The sequence below is a fragment of the Orbicella franksi genome, chromosome 9 (genome assembly GCF_964199315.1).
Source record: "Orbicella franksi chromosome 9, jaOrbFran1.1, whole genome shotgun sequence".
NCBI classification, from domain to species: domain Eukaryota; kingdom Metazoa; phylum Cnidaria; class Anthozoa; order Scleractinia; family Merulinidae; genus Orbicella; species Orbicella franksi.
Window position 1 is genome coordinate 14,700,259 of NC_138153.1, and position 27,992 is coordinate 14,728,250.

A 27,992-nucleotide genomic window follows, 5' to 3' on the forward strand; every position below is an offset into this window, starting at 1 on the left:
CAGCATACAATTGAAGACTTGAAATTCTATTGTCTCTATATCTTAAAGGAAGAAAACACTAATTTCATGTCTAAATCATTACAAGTGCTATTGTAAACATCAAATTAGTTTTTTCTTCCTTTAAGATAGGTAACCTTTTTGGTGTGAAAGACCCTATCCCCGGCGGGCTTTGTTCACGTGTGGTTTAAAAGTTTATATGTGCAGGCTGTACTGCCTCAGTTATGTCGACGAAACCACCCGACATTTTTCCACACGCGTACGTGAGCACTTAGCCGTTGATAAGGCCTCTCACATTTTCAAACATCTTCAGAATTCTGAACGTTGTCGCTCATTGTGTTCAACAGACTGCTTTCATATTTTAGATCACGCCACTACCAGCTTTCAACTCAAGATAAAGGAGGCTATCCATATTCAAAAAGAACTACCTTGCCTCAACCAGCAATTACACCATGTAAATCTAAAATTATCCTTTTAATTTACACCTTTTCACGTTCTTTTGTTACCATTTGTCTTAATTAGCATTTTTGTCTACTTATTATTCAACTTGCTTTGTAATCATTCAACTGAAGATGACAGAAGTTCTGTCGAAACATGTCTTGTAAACTTAAAAAATTGGTAGTTTTCCTTAAAATAATAATAATAATAAGTATACATAATCATACGGTTTCAAGTTCAATTTAGAATTAATTTGCACAAGTGAGGTTTTCAAAAAGCTGAAATTACACGAGCCGCTTTGGCGAGTGCAATTTCAGCTTTTTTAAAAACTCGCAAGTGATAATTAATTCCAAATTGAACGAGAAAAACCATATGATTACTTAATAGTAATGTAAACATGAAAAAAATTTGCGTTGAGGAAATGCCGGAAGATCTTTCTTGAAGCCATTTTTTCTCATTCGAGAAAACTTTTTTCAAAGTTTCTGCACGAAATTTTCGTCATCATTTTATGTGATATCATTGGCTTAGAATATTTCCTACTTTCTTTAGGCATATCATAATCTAGAATTACCGGTATGATTTGTAATTTGCACTGATGTTACACTTTTTGCACTGGTGTAACACTTGAACTGCACTGCTCTTAGCCAATCAGAATCGAGTAATTTTTTCATGTATATAATAATAATAATAATAATAATAATAATATTAATAATAATAATAATAATACTCGGCAAAAAATCTAAAGTCTTGCTTATCGTACAGCACTAACATGCACTATGAATGGTCAGGATGGAAAGATATGTGATACTGGCTCGTGTGATCAAATTGTGTGTAGCAACTTACTGTTGCTAATTTTGTTGTTGTTGTGGTTGTTGTTTTTTCTTTTTTTTTTTTGGAGGGGGGAGGTATTTATTGCTTAACACAGATAATGCTATAGGCATTAAGGTATGTGGGATGGCAGCAGCCAACTCATCTACCTGTATGAATGTGGTACAATGCTAATAAAAGTATGATTAGAAGGCAAACCACAATGTAGTCAGTGTAAACGTATACTAAACCTTAGTTTTCATTAGATCCTGGTAACCTGCACCTCTGCTGGTTTTTGGAGCTACTGTAGGAACATTGTTTCTTTTAGTGTACTGCTGTATTTGTTCTATTGTTCTCCTAACCAATGTCAGACATATACCTTTGCCCAGTCAAGAGTGTATGTACAGTGTACATGTATCTCTTCTAAGCCTTCATATTCATTGTTCCTTAATGCTTTGTGTTGTCATTAATTATGATATTATCTGACTTTCTTTCGGCTAGGATGTAGTTCAAGAAGTTGGGGACATTGTCGACATGGTCAGCAGCATAAATTTTAAGCAGCTGATGACCATATTCAATGTCATCATAATATATCCTGTCAGCGCATCTGGCCTTGTAGCAGAAGCTCTGACAACATCTGGAGCTGTCAAGACTCAGCAAGACTTCATAGTAGATACAAACATGAAAAGAGAGTCAAGAGCAGAAGGTAAGTGAATTATAATGCAATTGTTGAAAAAGACTCATCTTAAACTCACTTTTACTCGTCAAAGGGAGACCTCTTAGGAGTTAAAGGGTTATAAAACTATCTCCCTTCACCCTTTCCCTCCTAAGAGTGACTTAACAGATTTTACTCTGGCTTATGCCAGACGCTTTTACTCATCAAAGGGAGACTCCGTAGGGGTTAAAGGGTTAAAGTTGCCAAGTGCCATACTGTAACTGGTTCACTGAAAGATACTCATCAGCAACTATTTTTGCTTTGGAGACTGATAGTTGATTTCCAAATGTGACATTTATTGCAGTAACAAAAAAAAATAGCTCCATTTTCATTGTTGCTAAACAAAAGTTCACATTCCATTGTCTGAGTCATTCAGTTTTATTTTTGGCTCATTTATTTTCATATTTTCAATTATCTTGATTCTCAGTTATCTGGACTATTCAGCCTAGTCCCCACGAGTCCATATAATCTATGTTCGACTGTATATTAAAAAATGAGTTTACATTGTATTGATGCATAAATTTGTATTTCAGACCTTGTCATGACTGAGGTTGTCAGTTCATTTGTTGTGGGGCACTGGGCAGTGGCGAGAAAAATGGTGGGCAGACATGTGTCCAAGTGCACAACCAACGTGATTTTAGTGCGGAATAAAGAAGCCGACAAACAGCCAAGCAACTTCTTGCGATATTTTCTGAGGAAGGGGATCTCATCTTTGACATTGGCAGTGGAAATGGTAAAGAAGGTTTTTGTTTTGTGTGGCAACTACTATACACCCCGAAAACTGTGTATTGACTGCCAATTCTTCGATTTGGCATTAAGCACAGGCAAATACAGAATCTTGTCTCGCGAGAAGGTGGTAACTTACTTTTGGACAGTACTGTAGTCACAAGAATGTCCTTGAAATTGTACTGTTTTGAAAGGAGGCAAAGTATTGGTCGCAAGCATGCGTTATGGAACCCAACAACAGCCATGAATTCTTGCATTACTTGATATTTGACTTAAAAGGTAGTAAAATCATTGTTTCTCACTACCTCAATTTCAGGAAATGGATTGCTGGCTGGATTAAGCATGAAAAGGCCATCAGATTACATTGACGAGTGGACAGATGAAAATGCACAGTGGCATCTCCTAGAGGATATCAAAGAGCAGTTGCAAGTCAATGATGTTTCCCAGTAACTGTGGCTTTCGCAGTTTGGTTTTATGGTCTGCCCAGTATTCTTTATCAATGAGCAGTTTTTCAAGGGCATCCAAAGAATCATTAATCAGTGAGAAATATGTTCAGACGGCCTTAGCCACTTGAGAATCCGGGTTGACTTCTGTGAAAACAATTAGATTCAAACTTTCTGCTTTCAGAAAGCTTCGTGTAAATAATTATGTTAAGATATGGTGTGAAAGGGAAAACCAAATCAAATATACTTGAAGGAAAGCTTCAGTTGTGTGATCATGATGTGCTATTTTATTTAACTTTTTTGGTGGTCAGATGTATTGATCTTTGCAAATAGGATTTATTTTGAAAAATGAGTCATCGAGGCCTCACACTGTAATACTTTTCTTGCTTGAGTTATGGCGAATATACCTTTGTTACACAACGGCCATGTTTAGCCCCAGGAAAATAACAGACTTTGGTTTGAGACGTCTGGCCTCCAATTGACTGTACAGCTGCACTGGAATTATTTGTAACTAGCCACCACTGGTTGAACTGATTATGTTCACTCAAGGGATGGGGAGATCAAGCATTTTTTTCCTGCGGGGTGGGGAATTTTGATTTCTTTTAGACATCATAACAGAAAACTATTTTTGATCTGTTAAGTGATGGATGGAAGAGATTATAAATCCTATTCCAATTATAAGTCATAAGACGTTGACGATCTTTTAAGTTATCTGCTATTTCTGTCCTTGCACCTGATAAGGGGTTGGGGTGGGGGGATCAGAAATTCTGAATCCCTTTTAAGAATTATAGGTAGATGACCGTTTTGTTCTGATAAGTTATGCACTGAGGGATCAGAATTTTTGAATCCCTTAAAGTCATGTGGGTTAAGAAATTCTGAATTGTTGTAGAATTGTAAATAGAAAGCTCTTGCTATCATGTTAACAGATTTGGTGGGGGAGGGGGATCAGAAATTCTCAATACTTTTAGAACCATGAACAGATACCCGTTTTTGTCCTGTGAGGTGATGGGGATCAGAAATTCTGAATGCATTTAGAATTATAAATAGATGACTGTTTTGCTCTGATGGGTTGTGGACTGGGGAATCAGAATTTTTGAATCTGTTAAGGTCTTCGGGGATCAGAAATTCGGAATCCTTTTTTAATTATAGATAGAGGACCGATATGTTCTGATAAGTTGTGGGCCGGGGGTTAAAAAATCTGAATCTCTCAAAGTAGGAAAGCGCGATGGGTGCACGATCGTTTATACATACACCATCTTTTCCCGTTAAATTGTACATTTTGGTAAAATTGGATGTAGTGTCCCTGGCGGACTCGACTCAGCACTTCTTTTTCACCTTCCAATAAGCCAAAACCTTTCGGAAACACAAACTTTTTCAGCATCAAATACCAGTACTCTTCGGAATTTTTCCAAATTGGAATGCCACATTTTAGTTTGGATGGCGTTATTATTTATTGCTATTGATTTGTGGAAACAGGGCTCCTGGTAGAAAAAAAAAATGATTTCAGGATAAAAAAGCTTGATTAAATTTCGCAGAAAAGTGTGAGACTGTAGGAAAGTAGTTCAATAATTAATGCTATTGCAAAATGTCTAAGTACGAATTAAACAATTAATTCCAGAAATGAAACAAATAAAAGTCACTTGTGCTCTTAACTGAGAAACGTGTACTCGCTGATTAAAAATATATTTCTGTATTTGAACATTTATATCTATCAAGGGTATAAGTTTTGTTTTTCGGTGCAAACCGAAAAATTTCCGCGCTTTTGAGAGTTATTGACTATAATTTCCGCGTATTTTTCATTTAGGTCTAAGGTGAGAGTTTGAGAATAAAAGGCAATTTACGGCTAGTATATTTACTGCTAATATCCGCGAATAATTTCTGTTGAAGCTTCCGTTGTCGGAAACAGGATAATACCATAGATATCAATTAGTGATTGTGAAATGTTTGTCTAGAAATCTTTGTTGTTCTTATGTCTAGAAGATTCGTATCTAACCAATCAGCGTACTTTAACTAAGGTGTGCCTCGAAGATAAGAAACAATTGTTTGTGATTTAATTAGCTCTCGAGTCGAAGGAATCTGTCAGTCAGTCGAGTCAAAGAGTTGTGAAATCTAGCGAGAATCGAAGAGGAGAAGAGTAAAATCTTGTGAAGACGAGACAGTGTGGGCTATCCTTTTCTAATTCCCCACACCGTGTTAAAGAATCTTTTGTGGTTAGTCTAAGTGACGTAACTCTGAAACGGTGAAGAACTTCGCCGCCGAATTAAACGTGAAACGAAAATCATGATAAATATCCGTACTGAGAGAAGTAGTGCGCTCGTCTCCGGATCGAGCGGTCCGTCTTCAAACCATGGCCGGGGACATTGTGCTGTGTACGTTCTTGGGCAAGACACTTCACTCTCACATTGCCTCTCTCCACCCAGGTGTATAAATGGGTACCGGCGAATTTAATGCTGTGGGGTAACCCTGCAATGGACTAGCATCCCATCCAGGGGGCAATAGAAATACGCTCCTGGTCGCTTTCTGCTACAGAAACCGGGATAAGCTCCGGCCTGATGGGCTCGTCTGCAGACTTAAACTTTACCTTACTGAGGAAAGAGGAAACACTGATGCCAAACCTCTCGCGGTCTGTTTACAAATTAACAGTCGAGAAGCCGTTTCCAGAAAAATAACACCGAATTCCAATTCTTGGGCGCCGCGGCTTTTCTCCTGTCACTAAGGTCAGGTTTTAGCAATCTACTGCATAACTCAAGGGCCCGTATAAGCAATAGAGACGGCGGAGTGACACAGTTTAAGACATTCATGAAAAATGAACATTTTCTTTGCAATTAGGGATAAGATGCCACAGAATTAGTAAGTAAGTAAGTAAGTAAGTAAGTAAGTAAGTAAGTAAGTAAGTAAGTAAAGACTTTATTTAAAGAGGGTAGCACTAAAATAGTATAAAAATACTAACAAACCAGTGGCCCTCTAAAAATTATGTTCACTGACTATTTTGTGACTCAAGAAAAAACTATTAAATGGTCTGAAATGAATGTCAAAGACACATCCCCTTTAGAAAACTGCAACAACTTACTTCAAAAAACATAAAATTTAAGTTAACGTCGCTGAAAGGGAAACTTTCTCTAATGAATTTATCCTTTTTTAATCAAAAAATATGTTGCTCTCTCTTGAGTCTGAAGTTTGAGAGGACGATTTTTAAAAGTTCACAGCGAAAAAAAAAAAAAACAATATACCCTTCCGTGTACGGTTTTTCCAACGTTGAATATGGGCCAAAAACGCGTAACGAACGCAATCTATTGACACGACTGGAAAGAACGCCTGCGAGTGGTGTATTGAAAAATCGCAAATTAACTATAAAGCCTCGCAAAGTCGAATTCTGCGGTTTTTATCCGTAAAAGGGTTTGGCTTTTGTTCAGAAATTTTTAGTCCACCCGTCTTTATTAGCTTCCGAAGCCCTAAACATGTCTCTCAGCTTTTAAGAGTGCCTGCCTGTAAAAATCAGACAAATTCTTAATTTCGCGGCAAGGGTCGAAAATTCGATTTCGCTCATATTCCTATGGTAGATAGGCTAGGGTATGACAAAAACTACTGGATAGTTTCTTTGGCAAAATATCCTTTTATTTCAAAGAAATATGCAAATTACCAAATTCCGTTAAAATCGTCATTTGACGCACCATTTTATTAAACAAGTTTGAGAGCTTCGCATGCAAAACCACATCAGTCTTCCGTCTTTAAAACACTGAAATATTTTTGTGCAATGTTTAATTGTGTACTGGGTTGATTTTAGGGAATGTTGCGGTTTTTGTTGGGTTTTTGTTTGTTTTTGAAAAAGGCAAGTGTCCCACGTGGGGAGCCACATGTGCTAAATGTAAAGGAAGAAATCATTTTGCCTCAAAGTGCAACAGCAAGGTCCACAGTATGAGAGAAGAGTCCGAAGAATCAGAAGAAAGTGACATAGAATACATCACAAGCATTACAGACTAACCGGAAGTGGTACATGCAATGAAGAAAGAAGAATACCCGAAAGAAATCTACACTGAAATGGTTGTTGCAAAGAAACCCGTGAAATTCCGAGTTGACAGTGGTGCTTCAGTTAATATAATTCCCGCCGAGTTTGCTCCAGACGAGTCACTCAAGCGCGCGACGAAGACACTGCGAATGTGGAATGATACGACGCTGCAACCTCTCGGATCCTGTCGCATCATTATTCAAAACCCGAAGAACGGAAAGAAGTTCTCAGTGGAATTCTTAGTTGTTGGGAAACAACTAACACCGATCATAGGAGCGCGGGCAGCTCAGCAAATGGGCCTAATTACCATCAATGAAGAAAATTTCAAGATTGCACAGCCACCTAAGCGGATGAGGCCAGCAGTCAAGAGTCTCAGTACAACTGAAGAAATTATCAAGCATCACCCTGCAGTGTTCCAACCGGAATTAGGAACGCTACCCGGAACGGTGCATTTAGAAGTGGATCAAAACGTCACTCCCGTAGTTGCGCCGCCTAGACGTGTACCAGCTTCACTCAAGGGCCAGCTGAAGCAGGAACTGGACCGTCTGCAAGAAATAGGCGTTATTGCTCCAGTAGACGAACCCACCCAATGGGTCAGCGGTTTAGCTGTGGCAGTTAAGAAGACCGGAGCTTTGAGGATCTGCCTAGACCCCAGACCGTTAAATACAGCACTTAGAAGAGAGAGATATCAGCTACCTGTGCTAGAGGACGTACTTCCTGAGCTGTCTGAAGCACGAGTCTTTTCCACAGTCGACCTAAAATCTGGTTACTGGCATTGTGTCTTGGCACCAGAATCAAGTGTCCTTACAACATTTGCCACTCCCTATGGCAGGTAGCGTTGGTGTCGTCTACCTTTTGGTTTATCCGCATCGTCAGAGATATTCCAGAAACATCTACATCATGCCCTCGAGAACCTGGAAGGAGTCCTGTGTATTGCAGACGACATCCTGATCTGTGGAAAGGGGCAAAATGATGACGAAGCTACCTCAAACCATGACGAGAACCTGGAGAAGCTGCTTCAAAGGTGTCTAGATAACGGCATAGTTCTGAATGCAGACAAGATGAAACTGCGTCAAAAAGAGGTTCCTTACATGGGTCACCTGTTATCGAGCGATGGTCTGAAACCTGACCCCGCTAAGGTGGAGGCTGTAACCAAAATGCCTAGACCAGAAGACGTGGAAGGAGTTCAAAGGCTCAATGGCTTCGTAAACTACTTGGCGAAGTTCCTTCCCAAGCTTTCGGAAATCATGGAGCCCATACGTCGCCTGACAAGAAAAGACACACAATGGCAATGGTCCGAGGAGCAGGACAGCGCATTCCAGAAGATACAGGGCTCGAAATTGCGACTCACTGGTCGCCAATGCGACCAAAAATTGAGCACTGGCGACCAAATTTTCAGAACTGGTCGCCAGCTGGCGACTCCCGTTTTGTCCGATAACTAAAGAAAACCACGACACAACACTGTTTTTAAATCTTTATATTAGGAAATCAATCGGATATGGTAGCTAGTATACAACTCACCTTTCCATCCCCAGTAAAATAATGTCCGAATATTACAAGATAATCGAAAAAATGGAATGAATTTCGACACGTCGATACCGCGTTCACGGCGCGCCACATTGTTTCAGCGACTTCGATCCTCTGAAACTGGGATCGCACTTCAACACCATGTGCTTTTCATTTGCCGCGAAAATGGCGGCAGATACCAATCAGTTGAAGGATTTACGTGAGCGAAAGGCATCGAGGAAAGCAAGTCGAAAATAAAGAACGGCATTTCGAAGAAGTAGCAAATGGAAAATACGCAAGGACCCGTGTTTGTCTCACAATGAAAACCACGGACTTAAAACGTTTTATGCTTAGCTTCATTTAAAATGACTGTGGAGACAACCATCACCTTTGGACCAGAGACCTATCACCTGAGAACAATAGTAGCTTTATAACTAAGTGTTACTCGTGTTATTTCTAATTGTTTTCGCTCTTCAATTGTGACTTTTCTCGCATACAAAGTAACGTATAAAATCGAGTTCTTGTGTTATATATAACATAAATTGGCGACCAAAATTTACGATTTGGCGACCAATTTTTTTCTGTTAGTCGCCAGCTGGCTCCAGAACGAAAAAGTTAATTTCGAGCCCTGAGATACAACACATGGTCACACAAGCTTCAGTGCTGAGCTATTATGACCCTTGCAGTGAGCTCACTATCCAATGTGATGCGAGCCAAAGTGGCCTCGGAGCAGCTTTACTTCAGAATGGCCGACCCATTGAGTACGCAAGCCGAGCGTTGACAGAGACAGAGAAACGATACGCGCAAATTGAAAAAGAGATGCTAGCTATCGTTTTCTCTCTTGAGCGATTCAACCAGTATACATTTGGTCGACATGTCAATGTGGAAAGTGACCACAAACCACTAGAAGTGATTCTTCAGAAGCCGCCTTCACGTGCACCACGGCGATTACAGTCAATGATGATGAGACTGCAGAAGTATGACTTCACCGTCCACTATGAGCGCGGTAAAAACATGCACCTGGCCGACACGTTGTCGCGAGCTTTCCTCCCGTTTGAAGGTGATAATGAGGACGACCTAGAGTTTGTGAACATGGTCAACTATCTACCCATTTCTGACGAGCGCATCGCTGAAATTAAGGCTGAAACTCGGAAAGATCATTCTTTACAAAGTTTATCTGAAACCATTCTCAAAGGCAGGCCAGAAGAAAAGAAACTTGCCCCTGAACTGACTCACCCATATTTTGATATGCGGGATGAGTTGACTCTTAAAAATGGATTGATTTTCAAAGCAAATGCTGTGGTGATCCCTAAGAATCTTCGTGCAGACATGAAAGCAAGAATTCATGCCTCCCATTTAGGAACAGAGTCATGTCTAAGAAGAGCACGTGAATGTGTCTACTGGCCCGGAATGTCGGCTGAAATCAAGCAGTACATCTCAGGATGCGAGATGAGTTCGATACAACGTCGCAACCCAATGAGTCCTTGATGAGCCACTAGGTCCCCTCTCGGCCCTGGGAGAAGGTAGGCGCTGACATTTTTACACTGGATGGTAAAGACTATTTGGTTACCATCGACTACTACAGCAACTTTTGGGAGGTAGACAGGTTACCAGACACCAAGGCAACCACAGCCATCCTGAAGCTGAAAAGCCACTTCTCCCGCTATGGAATACCTGATCAAGTCGTGAGCGACAATGGTCCACAATTCACCTCCAAAGAATTTGTGTCATTCGCAAAGACCTGGGACTTTGAGCACCTAACCAGCAGTCCCGGGAACAGTAAGGCTAATGGCAAGGCAGAGTCTGGAGTAAAAACAGCCAAGCGTCTCCTACGGAAGTCTATCAAGGCTGGGAGTGATCCGTATTTGGCTTTCCTTGATTATAGGAACACTCCTACCCAAGCGATGACCACAAGCCCTGCGCAGCATCTGATGGGCAGGCGGACCAAAACGCTCGTCCCTACGGCACAAAGCCTCCTTATGCCTAAGACAACCCAGTCTGGAATTGAAAAGAGCCAGTTGAAAGAGCGCCAACGGGCCCAAGCCAAGTATTACGACAGAAACACAAAGGATCTACCAGTACTAAGTGAAGGGGATGTCGTACGAATGAAACCCTTTAAGTTAGGTGCCAAGTCGTGGCCGAAGGCCCAAGTAACTGCAAGATTAGATGAGCGATCTTACACGGTAGAGGCTGAGAATGGAACTGTCTACCGAAGAAACAGGCAGCACCTGAAGAAGACATCAGAATCACCGATTCAGCCCATTCAATCAGATCCAGTGGATGACTCGAGCATTCCCAATCCAGATTCACTCAGCATCCCTACCTTGTCTGCAGAACCAGTTGACAAACCCCCAGGATCGACCTCTTGTGAAAGCAATACCGATCAGCACCAGAGGCCAAGGCGTGACAGGAGACCCCCGGCGTACCTGAAGGACTACGTGTGCTCATGAACAACCATTTCAATTTACTAACTCTTTTGTTACAGTTCAGAGACTGATCACAGATTATTTCATTACAAATGCTTTGTTGAGCTTGGACCCTTGATTTATCTTGATTTCGACTAAGTGAAGAACACTTAAATTTTTTCTTTATTTTTATGAAAGAGAGGATGTTACAATATGTGCGTGATTGTATAATTATTTACTAGGATTAGGATCAAAGGTCATTTTGAGGTGTAGTGTGCTAGATGAGTGAATAAAATGGAGTTTGAAACACTACATGGCTCAATTGTTTTTTTAGCAGCGCGCGGCATTTTGATTTTAATTATTTTTTACAAACTGACTAAACATGACCGCAAGAATTATGTACAGCACTTCCTTAAGCAATCACAACATTGCGCACATGCTGAAACTACTTACAACAAATCAGATGGGAGGACCTATCACCGTCATTTTAGGCCCCGTCCACACTATCCCGGGGGCCGAATTTGAAAACGGAGGTTTCACTCTGAAAGTGCGTCAAACGTTTTCCATCCACACTATGCTGGAGGAATTTAAAAATGCAACAATCACCGGTCATTTTGCATTTGTATTTGTGTAAAACTTGGGCAGGAAACATCGTGATTATCGTATATAATTTCATCGTTTTCGAAAGCAGTTCGTTTTCAAAATGTTTTCCGTCCTCACTCAGAGAACGCAAAGCCGGCGTTTTCAAATTCCTCCGGTTTGAAGAGCGTTTTCGAAAGTCTTTTTCGTGACGGATAAGAGTGGAAGGAAGGCCTAACCGGAGAAATAAGACTGCGTTTAATTTTCATATTTCTTCGGCGTAGTGTGGAGGAGGCCTCATGCATAAATTGAAAAAGCTCGTTGAGAGAAACGTGATTATCCCCAAAACGATCTACCGAGGGTCAAAAAATCCGCCGACGTCGATCGTACACGTCTTCCTAATTTTGTGCAGCATTCCATCTCAGGCCAAAAAGATTTGTTTTACGTAGCTAGATATTTGCGGATAAATATATTCCGCGACATTTTGGGAAGACCAAAACTCGTTGAAGTGCACATAAAAGATATAAATACAGTTTAAAAGTTTGTTTTTGCGTGAACACTAAACGGGGTACAAAAGAGTTATGCACCTTTTCTAAAACGTTGAAACATTTTTCACGTTTGCAAATTAAAGGAGTCATGAACTTGATGTTTCATTGTAAACGTCGGGGGAGTTAAAACAAAATAGAGTTTTTTATCGGAGCCAAAGGTGGAAGAAAATAGGATTTAATTTATTTAACCATAATGTTTATCTCTGAGATTACAAAGAGAAGATAAATAGAAAAATAAGTCCTGTATTTATTACCAAACTCTATAGTTTTTTCTTGAATTAAGAAATATCTATCGTTTAAAACAGTCTTCCGACACCGCATAAGAGAATTTCATGCGATTTCTCAGGATGGCGTCTTTATTTATTTTTCTTTTAAAAATCTGGACAGGTTCTTTACGTTTCAACTCTGAAATGTTATGAAACTACCGTGATGTTAACAGCGCACGCTTCGAAACTTGACCCTCTTCCTTCAGCGATGGCATAACTGCGCATTTGCAACGACAGGTTTTTCATGTCATCTTTTATACAAGGAAGGAAAATACCAAATTAATGTGGGTGCCGTTAGGGTTGGCCAATTGCACCTTGTTCTCTCCCATAGTAACGCCATAAGTGTTGTCTGTTTATATGTCGTTAATCTAGCTTTAAAAGACATTGGGCATCAAACATCTATCGTTTAAAACAGTCTTCTGACACCGCATAAGAGACTGATTTCATGCGGTTTCTCAGGATGGCGTCTTTATTTATTTTTCTTTTAAAAATCTGGACAGGTTCTTTACGTTTCAGCTCTAACATGTTATGAAACTACTGTGATGTTGACAGCGCGCGCTTCAAAACTTGACCCTTTTCCTTCAGCGATGGCACAACTGCGCATTTGCAACTAAAGGTTTTTCATGTCATCTTTTTGCACAAGGAAGAAAAATACCAATTTAACGTGGGTCCCGTTAGGGTTGGCCAATTGCGCTCTTGTTCGCTCCCATAGTAACGCTGTCAGGGAAGCCATGAACTCGGCAAGCTTGAGGACATATTTTCTTTCTATAAAAGTACGTCTTTCTGGCTGAGAGACAGGTTTCGTTTCAGTTCCATCATCATTGTAGGGTGTAACTATCCCAAAAAGTTTAAATTGAGCGCCACCAAAAGGTCAAACCACGAGAGAAGCAATGCGCCTATTTTCATGATTCGTGTTCTCGGCGCCATTTTGATTCTCTGGAGACTTTTCGCACACAATTTCATATTTGGCGCGGAGGCTAATATTTCAGCCCGGGCTGAAATTCGTTATGTAATCGCAACATAATTTCAGCCCCCTTAGCCGGGCTGAAATTTCAGCCCCCTTAGCCGGGCTGAAATTTCAGCCCGGACTGAAATTCGCCATGTAATCAGGCCCTTAGTCACCATTTCATAAAGTTCATGCTCCGGAATGGACAAAAGAAGTTGTCACACTCAAGGACCCTCGGCCCTTCACGCAAGATTAAATTTTGAAACAATTATATTTCCTTCATGCGCCAAAGAAATTTCTTCGTTTATACATGTTTTTCACTGTATCCCAAACTCACTGAATTTGTTACAGATATAATTAAGACAAAGTAACTCAGAAGCAGTTGAATGACTGAAAAGGTTAGTGTCGGCCGAACTACTCCCTTTTTATTCTGTGATTTCTTTAATATAATTTTTGCGTGTAGCTAAATTTATTTGGCATCTTCCTTTCGGCAAAAGCAAGGTTTTTTCTAAAGGCTTCGCACCTATGGATGGCAGTCTCGTCAGGTTGCAAAAAACAAAACAGCCAACTAAGAACATTTTTCTTCAGTGGCTAGAGGTCGTCATGGCCTTTTTCCCTCGCATCCCCAGGCCATTCTTGTACAAGTTTAGGACGTTTTTGACTTAATTAAGGCAGCTCTAAAAGGTGAATGAATGAATTGTTAGTATGAATGAACATCCTCTTGGAATTTGGTTTTTAACCGTCGCGGGTTTTTATTTGCAGCAGTTCAAAAGGCGCTGACCTTTCTATTGGGTTACAGTATTCCTTGTACAGTACAGTGTAACGCACGTTCAAAACCCCTTTCATAAAGACCCCACACTCTCGTCCTAGCGCGAGTTGCTTTTCTTGCCGTAAACCAGTGTTGACTGAATACAAATCTGTAAACGTCAGGAAGAAAAATAATGGCCGGTCGATCAATCATTAGGTGGAATCGGTTTGGGCCTTCAGACTGATAGTGGGTCAGTGGGCTATGCCCAAGTAATAATAGAGAGGCAAGTCAAGACTGTGGTAAACTAAATGGCTTTATTTGCTTGGCTTAATTAAATCTCTTACAGTGTTAATCAGTGATTTTAACTGTAAAACTTGCTCTAGCTTTTTTGTCCTTCTATGACAACAGACAAATTTTAAAAAAAGCTAATTGTATTCTCTACGAAGCAAAGAATAATATATCAGTATTAGCGAACACTTAACATAAATTGCTCGGTAAAGGCAGGCAAAGGAAGCTTTATCCAATGACCCTCGTACAGACATTATTGCAGACATCACTGCACACATCATAGCAGCCGAATATACTACAGACCCTGTTGCACACTAAGCGACACACCAGATAACATATCCAATCTCCCACACCACGTTTGGAACCTATACAGACAAGAGACAAGAAGTAAATTTTTTTTAGAGTGTGAATTTCAGGCGCTTGTAACACTCTACTGTACTTTGAGTCGTCCCTAAACTTCGCTGATCACAAAGGGACTATATACTTATCTGAGTTGCAACATGACGCAAATTATCATAATGTACCAAAATAACAAAAATAGAAGAGGAAATTACACTCCTAACGAAAGACAAAAAAGATTCGCTTTATCCCCCGTCAGGTTCACGTGCTGTGGGACAGATCACACACTAAGTGATGTAAATCGATGATTATTTAACCAAATTTTTAATTAATTAGTTTATTAATTAATTAATTAATACACTGTGGCAGATAATGACTCCCACCACGGTTTCTCGATTGTGTTCACTTACGTGTCGCCAGCTCTGTTTTCCTGGGTTGTACAGCGGTAGTTGAATCCACCTCCCCCTCGACAACGACGTAAATGGGAAGTTTCTCACACAGATTTGCCATTTCATCACTCAGTCCAGAACGGTCTTCTAGAGTTCCGACAACTTTGAGCTTCACTTCAGTTTGTTGTCTTGGTATCGCAACCCGTCCACCTCTATCTCCCTAGTAAAAAAGTAATATATGAAAAGGGGAAATTCTTCATTCTATGAAAGTGATCTATAAAATGCTAGCTAGCTTGGAGCCAGACTTTCGTATGACTTGAGAAGCCCAAAGACCTTTTTTTCACCTATTCATAAACAATGTTCAAGAAATTAAAGCCCAGTTTTGTCAGTTTTAGCTAATAGATTCCATATGGTTTATTTCCTTACTTGACATTAGCTATAAAGGAATGGGTTGAAATTAGTAAATGTACAAATTAGGGAGATTGAGTTTGGGAAATGTATATTTGTTTCATTTCCAATGCTGCCATGGTTCAAACTAACGAAAAGAAACGTTAAGTTACCAGCAGTTTCTTTAAGTTGCCTGGCTTAGGAACATCATCGATTGAACCTCTCAAAAAGCAGGAATTGGTCGCTGGCAGATGGATCATCGTCAAATTCTGCAAAGCAAGGTCACACGTAATTTGCTTAGCAGGTCCGGCAACAGCTCTTGAATTAAAACTAAGTGACTAATAAGCCGAAAGGGGGCTTAAGGTTTAAGTTGTCTGACATAAGGAAACCAGTTTCCCGAAGTGCGCATAGGCTGTTCATTACGAACTTGGCTCTATATATTTTCATATCCGCAGTTTCAAGACAGATCATATAATTCACACACTCAGAGACACAAGAGAGATGACAGTGTCTTATAGCACAAGAAAGTCCGCGGTCGACCGAAATGTACACTAGAATAACCTGTAGTATACGTATTATAGTACATGAACAGTATAATCATGTTACAACCTTCTTAAAGTCGTAGACGATGTCTCCTGCTTCATCATCGGGTGAAGTCTTTGGTACGTGGAAAGTCTCTGTTTCTTTCTCAGTGTCAACTTCAACCTGTTCGTCATAATCCTTGCCGTCTTTGTTCACCTTCAATGTGTATTTGGACACTGGATTACGCGCGGGATCCTGCATAATCTGAAGAATAAAAACGTATCAGGGTAACTATCCGATCTTTTAATATAATGTAGCCGGCGTTTAGTCCCACTTTTCAACGATAAGCCTCCGAGGGGAATTTCACACCAAAGGAGCTCAGTTACGGTATATTTTAAGTTATTATGGCCACGTACAAAATTAGCTTGCAATTGAAGGAAATCTGAAACTAATAGCTTACTAAGGTAGAAAAACACCAAAGAGATAATAATAAACCATAAAGAAACAAGGATGGTTTAGGTTGGAAACGATCGACACGGATTACAAACGACGAACATGATATTTACTGCGGTTAGGATAAACTTTTCAGTCAAGATGCGCAAAACGTAAATAGACTTGTTAATTATGCATTACTTTGGTCCATGTAAGCTGATCAGTTGGCATTTTATTGATCATGGCCAAGATTAATTGTCCACTGATTTAATCGTCGCCTTTTCTACATCGTATTTCGCGGCAAGAGGTGTTGGAATGCAGCCTCGAAATCCTTTCCCGTTTGGAAGCTAACTTTCTTTTGAGGGTAAGACCGGCGATAAATTAAACTTTAAATCAGTTCTACTACACATAACGAAACGCATAGCAATTACAATGGAGTACTCAATTTTAAAGGCGTTACTTTTATTTACCTCTTTGTCTCCACATTTACAGACAGTCGCTGCAGATGTAGCAGCAACAAGGACGGAAAAACACAGAAGGAACACTTTAAACTCCTGGTGAAGGAAAAAAACAAAATATGTAAGAGATTTATCCGGCTTCTGAGGAAAAGCAAGCTCTCTAGATTTCTGGTATTTTTCTGACTAGAACACGTGTTAAATTTCCTTAGTAGCGAATAGGAAAATTGTCAAATTAAAAGCTAAACTCACCATTTTTCTCTTGTAACAGAATAGCGACCGTGCTTCGTTCTTCTTGTGGCAGAGGACTTGAACCTTTCTCCAATGAGAATGGATGCAAATTCATAAACGAACCTTTTTTATACTATCAACCTTTCACTTGATATTACCAATTACATGAAATTTTACACCTGTTGTGTGGATTGACTTCTAAATGTTTCAGCTGCAATATTACAACCTTTATGACCTCGTACTAGCACTTCCTTCAGCTATGGTGCTACTACGCGTATTCAATATCTATAAGTGCAGTTCCGATTGTAGTTCCGGGATCCACCCTACCCGTCTCTAAATAAGTACTTTGAAAAATTTGGGGTAACTGAAACTTATTACTGGACCTGAAATTGGCAATGGTAATACACTTTGGTGCAAAGATCATGACAGAATGCATGGTAACTGGAAAATTCACTTTGTAATGCGTATAATCAACAAACATGGCCTCACAGTGTCCTAGAATAAGCTGTTCAACCCGCTTCAGCAATCATATTATTGCGCATGTGTGCAAATATATCTTCCTGACTATCCAGATTGTATGATCACTCGACCGAACCAAACTCAAAAGGGGGATGTTGCGGATTATATGATATTTTACTCCTGCAACCAAGAGATTATCTGTTGCTGCAACTGAACTGATTATCCAGTCATTATATTGTTTCAGCTCTACAACACAGGTCATATTTATGACCTCGCACCAGCACTTCCTTCAGCTACGGCGCTACAGAACATGCTCATAACCATACGTGCTGTTACCCTACCCCTCTCTTAATAAGTATGAAAAAACATCCGGAAATCCGAAAGTTATTACAGGGTCCATATGTCATGTTTATGATGACATTACAACTTGGTGCAAAGATCACAACAGACTGGTAAAAATTATATCCATCCGCACTGCTCGCAATAGATTTTCAACAAAGTGCAAGATTTTGATTTGATGCATTTGGTCTAATTCTCCAAACGTGACTTCAAAGTCACCTAAAATCAACTCGTCAACTCTCTTCAGCAATCGTAGTCTTGCGCATGTGCTGCGGAAATTGCTGCCAGATTATGTAACTAAACTCAATTAGGGTTATTAAAGATTACATGGTTGACGGCTAAAATTAGACTGACTTTCCCATTGTTTGGACACATTATTCTGTTAACCGGAGTTCGTGTCCCTCCTTCAGCTATGGTGGCACTGCGCATGCCCAATAACTCTAAACTGCGTTCCTGGGAGAATTCCTGGAAACAAGCAAAAGAGCAAAAAACATATCTGAGCCAGAAATGAGAGAATGTAGTTATAAATTGAAAAGCGCGCACAGGTCGCGTAACGTTTGATGTGCCCTTAAGTTTTTCTAGGTTACTTTTGTTGCAACATGTGATACGTTCACCAAAAGTGACCTTGTGACCCGGAATAAGCACTTCCTTTAGCAATGATCATATTGCTGCAACCCTTTGATCGTATAAATAAGCGGCTTAATATTACACTGTAAATACCAAACAGCGTCATTTGGGGGATACATCTAAACTGCAAAAATATGTCGTCGCTCAAAGGGTATCTCATGGACGTGAAAAATCCGCTAACTTACCGAGAACTTTCGATAAAGGGAGATTTAAAACACTGCTCATTTTGCAGTTAGTTTTGGGCACACAAAAGCATAGATAGCCTTACGAACTTTCTAATGGTGTAAAGCCGAGTTGGTGAACGCTATTCGTTCCCTGCTTACAACTGTCTATCAAATCCGAAAGAAAGGCTACCGTGACAAGGTCGCATAAAGTCAACATTAGTGGATCATTTTACTTTCGCATGATTAAAAATGTCGTACGAACGTCCTAAAATAAACTTGCCCTTCCCGCTCTTGGTCTCTTCTTCCCCCATGGCCCCCTAGTTGATGTTAAGCGGGAAGCAAGGTTACGGTCGACGGCCGCCAGCGCTGAGTGTGTTAACAATTTTAGCTAGGTTAGGGTTAGCCTGCGAACACAGCCGTCCTTCTTCGCTTCCCGCTCCGAGTGGCGTTTCCCTTCGAGCGAGGAGCAAAGAAGGAGGGCTGTTTTTTCAGTCTAGGTTAGCGTATGTTTCCCGTACTCTTTATGTTCCTATATGTAGTGCCATGATACTATCCGGAAGCCAACCGGATACTAACCGGAAATATGTCGTGACACTGTTTTGCTGTTTTGCTTTGCTGTTTTGCTTATTTTGCAGTTTATTTTAGGGACATGAAAGCAGAGATGACCTTAGGAACTTTCTAATTGTGTAAAGCCGAGTTGGAGGTGAACGCTATGGCTGGTTTGCAGTGTCACGCCATCAAAAACAAAAATCATAACCATTCAATAAATTAAGTCAAGAAGCTGAGATATGAAAGATGATTGATATATAAATAACCTCGCCAAGTTTTAAGTCTGTACGGTTTTCCATCCGCACGTTATTCGGAAAAGTGTTTCACTCAAATTTATAGAGCTTTGTATGGTGTCGCCATGTTTGTGCCCCTCGGAGGGACTCAAACATGGCGGCCGTAAAGTAACTGAAACATCTGTCATTGAGTTTTACCATTGAAACGAAACGTTATTACTCTAGAGCTCCGATACATTGAAATTAATACTTTGTCTAGAGCAAGAACTGTTTAGTTAGTAAAAACTTAAGCAATAACTCATCTTTTGACTTACTCGACAGCCTTATCGAGCCGCCATTTTAATGTCACGCAACGCATAAACTTGGAAATTCCGACGTGCTCCATTACTTAATGAGGAACCCTGCCGGCCTTAAACGTTGCAAAACGTTAAGTTATTAGAGGGTCTTACATCTGATGAAACTAAAACTTCACAAGGATTGGTAATTTCTTATTCGGAAATTGATGACGTCACATGAAAACCGACAATTCTTTCCCTGCTTACGACTGTCTATCAAATACGAAAGAAAGGCCACCGTGACAAGGTCTCATAAAGTCAACTTTCGTGGATCATTTTACTTTCGCATGGTCAAAAATGTCGCACGAATGTCCCAACATAAACTTGCCCTTCCCGCTCTTGGTCTCTCCTACCCCACGGCCCCCTAGTTGATGTTAAGCGGGAAGCAAGGCTACGGTCGACGGCCGCTGAGTGTGTTAGCAATTTTAGGTCTGTTTACAAATTAACAGTCGAGAAGCCGTTTCCGGTAAATAACACCGAAGTCCAATTCTTGCGCGCCGCGGCTTTTCCCCTGTCACTAAGGTCAGGTTTTAGCGATCTACTGCATAACTCAAGGGCCCATATAAGCAACAGAGACGGCGGAGTGACACAGTTTAAGACATTTATGAAAAATGAACATTTTCTTTGCAATAATGGATAAAATACCACAGAATCATGATCACTGACTATTTTGTGACTCAAGAAAAACTATTAAATGGTCTGAAATGAATGTCAAAGACACATCCCCTTTAGGAAATTGCAACAACTTATTTCAAAAAACATTAAATTTAAGCTAACGTCGCTGAAAGGGAAGGTTTCTGTAATGAATTTACCTTTTCAGCTTTTTTAATCAAAAAATATGTTGCTCTGTCCCTCTCTCTTGAGTCTGTAGTTTGAGAGGAAGATTTTTTAAAAGTTCACAGCGAAAAAAAAACAAAAAAAATATACCCTTCCATGCACGGTTTTTCAAGAAACTATTAAAGAGGGGGCCATGGGGGGGGGGGGGGGGGGTCTGAACACCGCAACACCGCAAAAAAAAAATAACGAACACCGCATCACCGCAAGAAAAGTCAACGAGACACCGTCACCGCAACACGTTTTCTTAGCGCCATGATTCGTTCATCTACACTTAAAATAATACTTTTATACCTCAACAGTTTTCCACAAAATAAACACATCACAACGCTTTTCATTGCGCATATGTCGATACTGCTGATGCCTGTAAATCAGCTTTCTTGCTCTTGTGAAGAAACCTTGCGCGAAGCTAGGAAGCGGACGAAGAAAAAAGAGAGGGGCCTCGAAAAATGGCTTTTACCCCCAGATCCCTCTCAGGCTTCTTTTACTTCGCTCACTTTTCTTGGTGTATAAACCCACTGACTGAAGCCCTATCTTGACTGAAAGTATTGGTTTCCGGAGCTAGCTGCGTTTGAGCTCGATATCGATAATCGTTTGAAAAAAAGAAGGTCACTGAAGAAAGTCGCAGGACCTTGGAACGGGTATAGACCGGGTATCAGAATGACCCACAGACGAAGCCGAATAGCAAAAGGAAAAAATATAGTAAACGAATGTAATTTACAAAGCTACCTAAGCTTAGAAAGCCTTCTTTCTTCCCTGCCCACGCAACATCTGAATATCTTTTGTGGCCGGTAGTTTTCGCCACCTTTTCCTTTCTTCATAGAAAAAAGCTGCGCAGTCAATAATACATCATATTCGGCCTTGGCGTTTCCAGAATTTTCAGGATTGTTTCTGTCCTCGCTCCTCCACGTGTCTACCGAACACTGAGCTCCAGTTGGCAGAGGTCGAGTTACTTTTCAAGTTACGTATAAATGAAAACAGCTTCGGATTAGCTGCCGAAGCATATTGAAGATTGACTAGAAAGTGATGGTCTGTATTTTGTTGCAAATTATTAACCTCAATGATACGTGTTTGTCATAAATTAGCATGGATTAACGAAGCTTACATGCTAAATTTAGGTCAAATTTAGGTTTGGAAAAAGCAAATAAAAAAACCTCAGCACCGCAAACATTTCATTTCACCGAACACCGGAGCGTGAAAAACACAAACATCGCACACCGTAGGGTTTAAGATCACCGCAACACCGCAAGTTGAGATTTTATTCACCGCATCACCGCATTAAAAAAAACATCAACACCGCAACGCCGCAAATCCCCATGTCCCCCTCATTAAACGGTCTGAAAGGAATGTCAAAGACACATCCCCTTTAGAAAACTGCAACAACTTATTTCAAAAAACATTAAATTTAAGCTAACGTCGCTGAAAGGGAAAGTTTCTGTAATGAATTTACCTTTTTTTAATCAAAAAATATGTTGCTCTCTCTCTTGAGTCTGTAGTTTGAGAGGAAGACTTTTTAACAGTTCACAGCGAAAAAAAGACAAAAAGAAAAACAATATACCCTTCCATGCACGGCTTTTTCAACTTTGAATATGCGCCAAAAACGCGTAACGAACGCAATCTATTGACACGGCTGGAAAGAACGTCTGAGAGTGGTGTATTGAAAAATCGCAAATTAACTATAAAGCCTCGCAAAGTCGAGTTGTGCGGTTTTTATCCGTAAAAGGGTTTGTTTTTTGTTAAGAAACTTTTAGTCTACCCGTTTTTATTAGCTTCCGAAGCCCTAAACATGTCTCTCAGCTTTTAATTCGTTAAAAAAATGTACGGCGTATGTATTTTTCTAGCTTGTCATTTCTCAGAAATACCGACTGAATAGGCCCGGAAAAACACTTCTTAAGATCTTTGCAATGCAACAGGGGAATCCCCGATGGTTGCGTTACTAATTATCGCGCTAAGCAAGAACTATAAAGCCCGGAGCGTTACCTAAAATTACGTGATGTAGATTGCAAGCAGTCTCTCGTTTGCTTGAAGATCGGCGAGGGAAGAAACGCTGACCAACGAGAAGAGGCGAACGGTGAAACTGCGAGGGGCGCCTTCTGAGCGTAATTCAGCAGTACAGATCAGAAGTTCAAAGCACTGGCTAGACGCATTTGTCTTACGAAATACACTGCTTTTGATATCTAAGTTACAATTGGCGTCGCCTAGAGGATGACAAAAACTCAAAAATTCGAGTTTAAATAAAGTTTATGGATGACTGTGTTTTAAGAAATGAAAGTGACCAATTGTCCTTAGTCACCATTTCATAAAGTTCATGCTCCGGAATGGATAAAAGAAGTTGTCACACTCAAGGACCCTCGGCCCTTCACGCAAGATTAAATTTTGAAACAATTATATTTCCTTCCTGCGCCAAAGAAATTTCTTCGCTTATACATGTTTTTCACTGTATCCCAAACTCACTGAATTTGTTACAGATATAATTCACACAAAGTGACACAGAAGCAGTTGAGTGACTGAAAAGGTTAGTGTCGGCCGAACTACTCCCTTTTTATTCTGTGATTTCTTTAAAATAATTTTCGCGTGTAGCTAAATTTATTTGGCATCTTCCTTTCGGCAAAAGCAAGGTTTTTTCTAAAGGCTTCGCACCTATGGATGGCAGTCTCGTCAGTTTGAAAAAAACCAAATAGGCAACTAAGAACATTTTTCTTCAGTGGCTAGAGGTCGTCATGGCCTTTTTTCCTTGCATCCCGAGGCCATTCTTATACAAGTTTAGGCCGTTTTTGACCTATTTAAGGCAGCTCTGAAAGGTGTATGAATGAATTGTTAGTATGAATGAAAGTCCTCTTGGAATTTAGTCTTTAACCGTCGCGGGTTTTTATTTGCAGCACTTCAAAAGGCGCCGACCTTTCTTTTGGGTTACAGTATTTCTTTTACAGTACAGTGTAACGCACGTTTAAAACTCCTTTCATAAAGACCTCAAACTCTAGTCCTAGCGCGAGTTGCTTTTCTTGCCGTAAACCAGTGTTGACTGAATACAAATCTGTAAACGTCAGGAAGAAAATAATGGCCGGTCGATCAATCATTAGGCGGAATCGGTTTGGGCCTTCAGACTGATAGTGGGTCAGTAGGCTATGCCCAAGTAATGATAGAGAGGCAAGTCAAGACGTACTGTGGTAAACTAAATGGCTTTATTTGCTTGGCTTAGTTAAATCTCTTACAGTGTTAATCAGTGATTTTAACTGTGAAACTTGCTCTAGCTTTTTTGTCCTTCTGTGACAACAGACAAATTTGAAAAAAAAGCTAATTGTATTCTCTACGAAGCAAAGAATAATATATCAGTATTAGCGAAAACTTAACATAAATTGTTCGGTAAAGGCAGGAAAAGGAAGCTTTATCCACGCGGGACAAACCAACAGGTAGTAGTGCAGAGGTTAATACAAAACCAATAGCAGCCAAATATATCACAGATCTTTTGGCACACTAAGCGACACACCGGTTTACATCTCCGTATCCCCAAACCACGTTTGGAACCTAAACAGACAAGAAACAAGAGGTAATTTTTTTTAGAGTGGGAATTTCAACTGCTTGCAGGACTCTACTGTACTTTGAGTCGTCCCTAAACTTCGCTGTTCACAAAGGGACTATATACTTATCTGAATTGCAGCATGATGCAAATTATCATAATGTAACAAAATAACAAAAATAGAAGAGGAATTTACACTCCTAATAAAGGAGAAAAAAGATTCGATTTATCCCCCGTCAGGTTCTCGTGCTGTGGGACAACTTACACACTAAGTGATGTAAATCGATAATTATTTAACCAATTTTTTAATTAATTAATTAATTAATTAATTAATTAATTAATACACTGTGACAGATAATGACTCCAACCACGGTTTCTCGATTGTGTTCACTTACGTGTCGCGAGCTCTGTTTTCCAGGGTTGTACAGCCGTAGTTGAATCCACCTCCCCCTCGACAACGACGTAAATGGGAAGTTTCTCACACAGATTTGCCATTTCATCACTCAGTTCAGAACGGTCTTCTAGAGTTCCGACAACTTTGAGCTTCACTTCAGTTTGTTGTCTTGGTATCTCAACCCGTCCACCTCTATCTTCCTAGTAAGAAAGTAATATATGCAAAGGGGAAATTCTTCAGTCTATGAAAGTGATCTATAAAATGCTAGCTAGCTTAGAGCCAGACTTTCGTATGGCTTGAGAAGCCCAAAGACGTTTTTTTAACCTATTCATAAACAATGTTCAAGAAATTAAAGCCCAGTTTTGTCAGTTTTAGCTAATAGATTCCATATAGTTTATTTCCTTACTTGACATTAGCTATAAAGGAACGGGTTGAAATCAGTAAATTTACAAATTAGGGAGATTGAGTTTGGGAAATGTATATTTGTTTCATTTCCAATGCTGCCATGGTTCAAATTAACGAAAAGAAACGTTAAGTTACCAGCAGTTTCTTTAAGTTGCCTGGCTTAGGAACATCATCGATTGAATCTCTCAAAAAGCAGGAATTGGTCGCTGGCAGATGGATCATCGTCAAATTCTGCAAAACAAGGTCACACGTGATTTGCTTAGCAGTTCTAGACAGCTCTTGAATTAAAGCTAAGTGACTAATAAGCCGAAAGAGGGCTTAAGGCTTAAGTTGACATAAGGAAACCAGTTTCCCGAAGTGCGTATAGGCTGTTCATTACGAACTTGACTCTATATATTTTCATATCCGCAGTTTCAAGACAGATCATATCATTTACACACTCAGAGACACAAGAGAGATGACACTGTCTTGTAGCACAAGAAACTTTCCGCGGTCGACCGACATGTACACTAGAATAACCTGTAGCATATGTATTATAGTGTATGAACAGTGTAATCATGTTATAACCTTCTTAAAGTCGTAGACGATATCTCCTGCTTCATCATCGGGTGAAGTCTTTGGCACGTGGAAAGTCTCTGTTTCTTTCTCAGTGTCAACTTCAACCTGTTCGTCATAATCCTTGCCGTCTTTGTTCATCTTCAATGTGTATTTGGACACTGGATTACGTCCGGGATCCTGCATAATCTGAAGAATAAAAACGTATCAGGGTAACTATCCGATCTTTTAATATAATGTAGCCAGCGTTTAGTCCCACTTTTCAACGATAAGCCTCCGAGGGGAATTTCACACCAGAGGAGCTCAGTCACGATATATTTTAAGTTATTATGGCCACGTACAAAATTAGCTTGCAATTGAAGGAAACCTGAAAATAATAGCTTACTAAGGTAGAAAAACATCAAAGAGATAATAATAAACCATAAAGAAACAAGGATGGTTTAGGTTGGAAACGATTGACACGAATTACAAACGACGAACATGATACTTACTGTTAGGATAAACTTTTCAAGATGCGCAAAACGTGAATAAACTTGTTAATTATGCATTACTTTGGTCCATGTAAGCTGATCATTTGGCATTTTATTGATCATGGCCAAGATTAATTGTCCACTGATTTAATCGTCCCCTTTTCTACATCGCGAGTTTCGCGGCAAGAGGTGTTGGAATGCAGCCTCGAAATCCTTTCCCTTTTGGAAGCTAAGTTTCTCTTGAGCGTAGGACGATAAATTAAACTTTAAATCAGTTTTACTACACATAACGAAACGCATAGCAATTACAATGGAGTACTCAATTTTAAAGGCGTTACTTTTATTTACCTCTTTGTCTCCACATTTACAGACAGTCGCTGCAGATGTAGCAGCAACAAGGACGGAAAAACACAGAACGAACACTTTAAACTCCTGGTGAAGGAAAAAAACAAAATATGTAAGAGATTTATCCGGCTTATGAGGAAAAGCAAGTTCTCTAGATTTCTGGTATTTTTCTGACTAGAACACGTGTTAAATTTCCTTAGTAGCGAATAGGAAAATTGTCAAATTAAAAGCTAAACTCACCATTTTTCTCTTGTAACAGAATAGCGACAGTGCTTCGTTCTTCTTGTGGCAGAGGACTTGAACCTTTCTCCAATGAGAATGGATGCAAATTCATAAAGAAGCTTTTTTATACCATCAACCTTTCACTTGATATTACCAATTACATGAAATTTTACACCTGTTGTGTGGATTGACTTCTAAATGTTTCAGCTGCAATATTACAATTTTTATGACCTCGCACTAGCACTTCCTTCAGCTATGGTGCTACTACGCGTGTTCAATATCTATAAGTGCTGTTCCGATTGCAGTTCCGGGATCCACCCTACCCGTCTCTAAATAAGTACTTTGAAACATTTGCGGTAACTGAAACTTATTATTGGACATGAAATTGGCAATGGTAATACATTTTGGTGCAGAGATCATGACAGAATGCATGGTAACTGAAAAATTCACTTTGTAATGCGTATAATCAACAAACATGGCCTCACAGTGTCCTAGAATAAGCTGTTCAACCCGCTTCAGCAATCATATTATTGCGCATGTGTTCAAATATATCTACCTGACTATCCAGATTGTATGATCATCGACCGAACCAAACTCAAAAGGGGGATGTTGCGGATTATATGATATTTTACTCCTGCAACCAAGAGATTATCTCTTGCTGCAACTGAACTGATTATCCAGTCATTATATTGTTTCAGCTCTACAACACAGGTCATATTTATGACCTCGCACTAGCACTTCCTTCAGCTACGGCGCTACAGAACATGCTCATAACCATACGTGCTGTTACCCTATCCCTCTCTTAATAAGTACGAAAAAACATCCGGAAATCCGAAAGTTATTTCAGGGCCCATATGTCATGTCCATGATGGCATTACAACTTGGTCCAAAGATCACAACAGGCTGGTAAAAATTATATCCATCCGCACTGCTCGCAATAGATTTTCAACAACGTGCAAGATTTTAATTTGATGCATTTGGTCTAATTCTCCAAACGTGACTTCAAAGTCACCTAAAATTAACTCTTCAACTCTCTTCAGCAACCGTAGTCTTGCGCATGTGCTGCGGAAATTGCTGCCAGATTATGTAACTAAACTCAATTAGGGTTATTAAAGATTACATGATTGACGGCTAAAATTAGACTGACTTTCCCATTGTTTGGACACATTATTCTGTTAACCGGAGTTCGTGTCTTTCCTTCAGCTATGGTGGCACTGCGCATGCCCAATAACTCTAAATTGCGTTCCTGGGAGAATTCCTGGAAACAAGCAAAAGAGCAAAAAACATATCTAAGCCAGAAATAAGAGGATGTCGTTATAACTTGAAAAGCGCGCACAGGTCGCGCAACTTTTGATATGCCCTTAAGTTTTT

General features: G+C 39.9%; 3 protein-coding genes across 5 annotated transcripts in view; 1 reads left to right on the plus strand and 2 right to left on the minus strand.

The window, feature by feature from the left end:
* The window catches only part of LOC145496419 (uncharacterized), a 41,928-nt gene extending 38,574 nt beyond the window's left edge, over positions 1-3,354 (plus strand). The window contains exons 2-4 of one of the 3 annotated variants that reach the window (XM_081476065.1): positions 1,744-1,948; positions 2,491-2,690; positions 3,000-3,354. In XM_081476065.1, the coding sequence (XP_081332191.1) occupies positions 1,744-1,948; positions 2,491-2,690; positions 3,000-3,023 (429 nt within the window). In that variant the 3' untranslated portion in view covers positions 3,024-3,354. The remainder of the gene's footprint in view (positions 1-1,743; positions 1,949-2,490; positions 2,691-2,999) is intronic. The other 2 variants (XM_081476066.1, XM_081476067.1) reach the window with 2 other exon arrangements.
* A 9,021-nt stretch (positions 3,355-12,375) lies between these two features.
* On the minus strand, positions 12,376-17,969 carry LOC145497588 (uncharacterized). The gene is made up of 6 exons (XM_081477407.1): positions 17,195-17,969; positions 16,958-17,041; positions 16,143-16,319; positions 15,707-15,802; positions 15,168-15,366; positions 12,376-14,783 (listed from the first exon to the last, which is right to left on the minus strand). Exons 1-6 carry the CDS (start codon positions 17,195-17,197, stop codon positions 14,647-14,649), a joined length of 696 nt encoding a protein of 231 aa, XP_081333533.1. The 5' UTR covers positions 17,198-17,969; the 3' UTR covers positions 12,376-14,646.
* Positions 17,970-22,699: 4,730 nt separating this feature from the next.
* Positions 22,700-26,701, minus strand: LOC145497365 (uncharacterized). Its single transcript, XM_081477183.1, has 7 exons — positions 26,640-26,701; positions 26,403-26,486; positions 25,597-25,773; positions 25,165-25,260; positions 24,626-24,824; positions 24,209-24,238; positions 22,700-22,911 (listed from the first exon to the last, which is right to left on the minus strand). Exons 1-7 carry the CDS (start codon positions 26,640-26,642, stop codon positions 22,700-22,702), a joined length of 801 nt encoding a protein of 266 aa, XP_081333309.1. The 5' UTR covers positions 26,643-26,701.
* Between the last annotated feature and the right edge of the window lie 1,291 nt (positions 26,702-27,992).

Coding starts and splice junctions, on each gene's coding strand:
- LOC145497588 (XM_081477407.1), bottom strand. Junction 16,320..16,957: donor GTAAATGTGGAGACAAAGAG/GTAAATAAAAGT, acceptor TTTATTCTTCAG/ATTATGCAGGATCCCGCGCG. Junction 15,803..16,142: donor TCGTCTACGACTTTAAGAAG/GTTGTAACATGA, acceptor CTTGCTTTGCAG/AATTTGACGATGATCCATCT.
- LOC145497365 (XM_081477183.1), bottom strand. Junction 25,774..26,402: donor GTAAATGTGGAGACAAAGAG/GTAAATAAAAGT, acceptor TTTATTCTTCAG/ATTATGCAGGATCCCGGACG. Junction 24,825..25,164: donor GCAACTTAAAGAAACTGCTG/GTAACTTAACGT, acceptor CTTTCTTACTAG/GAAGATAGAGGTGGACGGGT.